This window comes from Sphaerodactylus townsendi, linkage group LG13, assembly GCF_021028975.2.
Source record: "Sphaerodactylus townsendi isolate TG3544 linkage group LG13, MPM_Stown_v2.3, whole genome shotgun sequence".
Classification (NCBI taxonomy): Eukaryota; Metazoa; Chordata; class Lepidosauria; order Squamata; family Sphaerodactylidae; genus Sphaerodactylus; species Sphaerodactylus townsendi.
This window is the reverse complement of record NC_059437.1, coordinates 56,369,061-56,375,038: the sequence shown is the minus strand read 5'-3', so window position 1 is coordinate 56,375,038 and position 5,978 is coordinate 56,369,061. Positions and strand designations below refer to the sequence as shown.

At 53.6% G+C, this 5,978-nt stretch overlaps 1 protein-coding gene across 1 annotated transcript in view; it reads left to right on the top strand.

Moving 5' to 3' along the window:
• Positions 1-499: 499 nt before the first annotated feature.
• The window catches only part of SSH1 (slingshot protein phosphatase 1), a 42,279-nt gene continuing 36,800 nt past the window's right edge, over positions 500-5,978 (top strand). Inside the window, 1 exon segment of the mRNA XM_048513879.1 lies at positions 500-694. Within this exon segment, the coding sequence (XP_048369836.1) occupies positions 626-694 (69 nt within the window). The 5' untranslated portion in view covers positions 500-625.

Below are 5,978 nucleotides of genomic sequence, written 5' to 3'. Positions count from 1 at the left end.
TGTGGGGCCGAGGGGCCATATTGGGCTCCCTCGTGGGGTTCCCATGGAGGGAGGGGACTCTGTGCCGTGGGGGCGCGGTTTCTGGGAGGGGGCTTCACTGTGGACGTCTCTGTGCGTTGCCCCCTGACTGCCCCAAGGGCTGCCCCAGCTGCAGGTCGCAGCGCCTGGGTTCCTCAGGGGCTGCGCGTGCCAGTCTGAGGGGTCTTCACCCGGGGGGGGTGTCGATCTGAGGGGGGGTGTTTCTGTGGTGGATTGAGGGGTGGGGATGAGGGGGGCGGCTGTTTCCTCACACGGGTCAGGGGGGCCCGGGGGGGGTGAATGTGGGGGGGAGGCCTCCTCTCCTGAGAGGCCCCCACCCCTGAGGGGAGGCCCCGATCCTGAGGCGCCCTGTCAGGCGAGCGGGAGGCGGGGCGGGAGGCGGGCCGGGCGGGCCAGGTTAGGCCGGCGGCGGCGGCTGCGCAGGCGGGGCGTGCGGGCGGGCGGGCGACGCCGAGAGGAGGCGGAGGCTGAGCGGCGGCGGCGGCAGACGGGCGAGAGAGGCCGGCCCCGCGGAGGAGCCCCCGGCCCGGCCCGGCCCGGCCTCGCCTCGCCTCCCGCTCTGCGCTGCTGGGCTTCGGGCCCCGCCATGGCGCTCGTCACCCTCCAGCGCTCGCCCACCCCCAGCGCCGCCTCCTCCTCGGCCAGCAACAGCGAGGTGAGCCGCAGCGCCCCCCCCCCCGCCCGCCCGCCCCCCCTGCCCCCTCCCCCGAAGGGCCGCCTGCCTGGTCCGTCGCCCCCATTGTCATCGGGGGTGGGAGGGGGGGTCCCGGCAGCCTCTTTCCCTTGCGCGCCCCCCGCCTCGAAGACCCTCCTCAGGCGACCCCCTGCGGCCCAGCAGCCCCTCCCGCGCCTTGGAGCACGGAGGCCAAGGCCCTCCCCTGGCGTGGCCCCCCAGCACAGAGGTTGACTGCGCCTGGCCATGGAGGCGCCCTGCGCTTGCCTTTCCCCAGCAGTGCTTGGCCCGGTGCACGCTGGCAGGGAGGCTGCTGCGGGGGGGGGGGGGTGCCTCCCACAGCCTGTGCGCCCCCCCCCCCGGACTGGCCATTCAGGGCACGTGACCCCAGTCGGCCAAATTTGCCACCTTGCAAGCAGACCCGGCATGTCACGTCCCCCCTGGGACCCTGCATGGTTGCTTCAAAGCAAAGCCACCGACTACCACCAAGGTTACTCCTGAGTAACGCACGCCTGGGAGCCAGCCAACCGTTTCTTCTAAGCTAAAACTTCAGTATTCAGGTTAAATCGCCGGGTTGGCCCTTTGCGATAAATAAGTGGGTCCTGGGTCACAATTTGGGCACTCGGTCTTGAAAAGGTTCGCCATCACTGCCCTAAACCCAGCCGCCTCCTATAATGCCTTCACTCTCCACCCCTTTTCTCCCTCCTAGACCCTGGTTTGCAGTTGGCACCCAGAATTCTCACCCCAAGGTCCTGCTCCCCAGCCCACATTCGGAACCGGTAAAGTTCCCTGTCGCTGGGACCCCATAGCACCTGGCTTTTGCCCTCTGCCTCATGGGTGCCTTGTGGCCAGACCCCAAACCAGATGTCCTGACTAGGCACTGTAGTGTGCATCAGCCTTGACTTGCCCCTCTGTAGCTTTTTAACTCCGTCTGTAGCCCCATATGATTTTATTCCCACTAAGACTCCACTTCTCCCTCCTGACAAGGTCTGCTTATATCACTCCACGCATGATGGCACCTTACGGATGAGGGAGCCCCAGAAACTGACCAAGATAGACTCAGCTTTGGTTTGTCACCTTCCATCACCCCAGCGTTTTGGTCCAGGCGGATCACACATCCGACAACACAGTCACCAGAGGAGGCAAGCAGGGCCCAGGTGCTGGTGTGTGAATTGGCTCTAAGCCTCCTCCTCAGAAAATTCTTCCTCTACGGTGTTGTGGGTTTTCCGGGTTGTATGGCCAGCCGCAGATGCAGCCAAAACGTCAGGAGAAAATGCTACTGGAACACGGCCATACAACCCGGAAAACCCACAACACCCTAGTGATTCCATGAAAGCCTTCGACAATTCTTCCCCTTCCCATGTGATGACTGCAGCCTGATTTAAACACTCCAAGGCAGAGGGGAAGGCTCCTTCCTGTGGGACTTTACTCTTGCATAGCTTCTAAAGCGGGCTGGCACCTGTGCAAACCTGCTATGGGTGCAACCTGTCTGCTTTTTTGCATGGGTGACAGCACAGCTAAAAGATGCCGGGCACATGCCAAGGCGCACAGGTGAATGCTTTTGCCTCCGCCTGCGTCACGTTGAAATCTGGTCTCACGCTTCCTTGTTGCCTGCTGTGTCAACCCTGGGCCCTGCTCCTTGCTTGTGCCTGTCCCACCCTCCGTGTGCATCTTGTGTCCACTTTACATTTTGTTGACCCTCTTTTGTGCCTAACTTTTGTAACCCGTAACCTTTAAGACCTTGTGTGCCACTGGTCTGCTAGCTGCATCTATGGCATAGATTCTATGCCCTGTGGAATATTCGTGAGTCTTATGTGACCCTGGTTTGTTCAAAATCCAGTTGGTGCCCTCCCCTCCCCCAGTTTCTGGTGGCTTCTGTGTGCATCTTTGAGGAGTTGGAATCACAACCACTTATCGACTTCACCAGATCCATCCGTGTCTTTCTGCCGTTCCCCCGGCCTTCGTTCCCCAGGCCTTCTCTCCGTTCAGTTGGTATTTCTTTTCCCCTTCTGTATGGAAAGCAGTTTGCCTCCGAGCTAGATAAGCTGCCATTGAGAGAGATCTGAGAAGGGTTTTTAAATGGCCAGGTTCCTCACAGTACACATAGATCTGGTTGTGCACCGTTGTATACTTGGTTGTGTTGTTGACAGGGGAAATGACCTCATTGTGATCCCGTTTACACAGTTGCAAATTAGGATTAATCCTGATTGAAGTCATCGGGATTAAATTGTTATGAGAACTGATGTGGATGAATGGTCTGTTCAGCTTGCTGTCTCTCTCTCTCTCTCTCGTGCTTCTGACCATTTCCAGGTGGATATTTTGGACCAACGGGATCTGAAAGCACAGCAGTGTTGTTGTTGTTGTTGTCGTGTAGAGCTTCCACATGGCATTGTGATACATTCATGATCAAGTTTCCCTCTTCTTGGCAGGGCTTCTTTTCTTGAGATTTGTGTCTTTCACATTTACCATCCAGAGCAGTGATTTGGATTTTGAAAGCAAATTTATTTTGGCAGAGATTTTACTCTAAATTAAGTGGCTGCACTAAATGACTGTCTTACCAATTTAAATGAACATGTTCCCAAATATTTCCGAAATACTGGGAGAAATCTATATACAGGGTGATTTATGGTGTAAAGGACAAAAGCTGCCCCTCCTGAATGTTTTCTTTTTTATTACAATATATCTGAAGGCCCTATAAGAACATAAGAACAAGCCAGCTGGATCAGACCAGAGTCCATCTAGTCCAGCTCTGCCTGCCAGTGGCCAACCAGGTGCCTTTGGGAGCTCACAGCACCTGGACTGTTAAGGCATTTGCAATCTCAGATCAAAGAGGATCAAGATTGGTAGCCAGAGATCGACTTCTCCTCCATAAATCTATCCAAGCCCCTTTTAAAGCTATCCAGGTTAGTGGCCATCACCACCTCCTGTGGCAGCATATTCCAAACACCAATCACACGTTGCGTGAAGAAGTGTTTCCTTTTATTAGTCCTAATTCTTCCCCCCAGCATTTTCAATGGATGCCCCCTGGTTCTAGTATTGTGAGAATATATCTGAAGGAAGGCCTCCACCCATATAGACCTGCCCAGGTTCTGGGGGGGCTTCCTGGCAGTTCCATCGCCTTCTGAGATGTGGAGGTGGGGGCCACCCAGAGATCCACCAGGTGCCAACTCTGCCAGAGTTTAGGTGCCTGGCCAAGATCACCTTCTGTACCCAGGCATACAGGTGATCCACCTGGGCATCGCCTCCCCTGCCACCCCATGCGTCCCTTTTTACTTGGTACCCGCTATCACCATACTAGCACTATTGATGCAGCCCCAGCCCAATTTTTGAAGTGTGTTGGGGGCATTATGAGGGAGGGATGATTATGTATTTTTAGGAAGATTAGGATGGGGGATTGGGATGGGTTTTAAGTAGATTGTATGATGGTTTTAAGATTGTTTTATGTGTTTTGTAACTGTGCCCTGCCCAGGGTCTTTGGTGATGCCCAGGAAACAAGTTCATAGAAAAGTAAATAAATAATGTACCAGATTCCAAATAGCTCTAAATAACAAGCATATTATACCGTTAACTATCAGTATTGCAGATTACAACACCCAGTCCAATTAATTGACTAAAGTTTTAGTTGGTTAACTAGAGATTAAAACTATCAAGACCCAACAGAAGAGATAAAAGAGCTCCTTCTTCTTGGAAAATAAGAATAAAGATTTTTCTTCTTATGATGTTAAATGAAGACAACACAACTGAAGTGCTCTGGTTCCACGGAAATTAAGGGTTTCTGTTTATTCATGAAGCTCTGTACTTGAAGGACGTGTTTGCGGCACAAGGGCGCCAGTTGCCCTCTGCTGTCGCTATGAGAGATGCGGGGGGAGGGGGGGGAGGTTTGCAGGTATCCTCCTTAGTTATAAGGATGTTAATATGGCAAGGAAGTTAGAGCAGAGCTCTGATCAAAGTGTGTGGTTGCTCGTTTTCTGAGGCAATTGCTACCTGCTTTATCAATATTTATTAAAATGCTGTTTACTGTTTAGTTTCAATTTAAATCCTGAGCTCAAAGACTTTTCTAAGACGAATGTCCTGCTTTCGTAGGGTGTATTTTGCATCCAGCTGTGGACCTGCCCCCCCCTTCCCCCCTCACAAATCCCACCTCTTTGGATTAGCATCCTTTGGAAGGGGGCTTTCACTCTTGTGCCTCAATTAGCCTGGCTGCTATTTTGGCTGCTTCCAGAAGGTGACACTTCAGTGCTTTGCAGCCACAGCAGAGCATAGTCACCCTTTCCTTGGTTATGCTGCTGCGCCACCCTCTTGCTCTACTTGTGCTTTATGCCCGTCTTGTTTCTAGAAAAATTGGCAATGCTATACTAACTGCTTTTTGTCAGCTTAAAAATAAAACAGTTATTTGGCCACCTATGAGGTGGACAAAACATCTGTTCCACCGCACAATCACTCCACACCGTGCCACAGGGAGAGACCCATCCTACCGTAACGTGCCTCTGAAGATGCCGACCAAACATACAGGCAAAACAGTAGGAACCAAAACTACCACCCCATGCCCGTGCAGCCCACAAAACCCACCACAGCCATTTATTTATTTACTTCACTTTTCTCCTGCCTTTCTCCCCCATAGGGACTCAAAGTGGCTCTCTCTTCCATTTTATCCTCATAACAGCCCTGCGAGGTAGGTTTGGCTGAGCGAGGGTTCTTGGCCCAAGGTCCCCCAGCAGGCTTCCATGGCAGACAGGAGATTCAAATCTGGGTCTCTTAGATCAGGGGTGTCCAACACATTTGTTACAAAGGGCAGATAGGATATAAATGTGACTTGGTCAGACTGGACGTGGGAGGAGGGATGGCTGCCTGCATCACCTGGTGAGCCCCCATCACGCTTGCCTGCCCAGATCAGTACGCCTTGAGAGGACTTATTAGGCCCATGAGCCAGCTGAGACACGCTTCCCGCCCCAGCTCCAGATCTGGCCTCCAGGTTGCTTGTGGGCCTGAAAAGCCCTCTCAAGGGGCCGGATGCAGCTCCAGGCCGCACGACACCCCTGTCTCAGGTCTTCATCCAACGCTAACCACTACACCAGTGGTGGCGAACCTTTGGCACTCCAGATGTTATGGACTACAATTCCCATCAGCCCCTGCCAGCATGGCCAATTGGAATTATAGAGTTGGAAGGGACCATCCAGGTCATCAAGTCCATTGCCCTGCTCAATGCAGCATCAAACTAGAGCAGTGGCGGCAAACCTATGGCACTCCAGATGTTCATGGACTACAA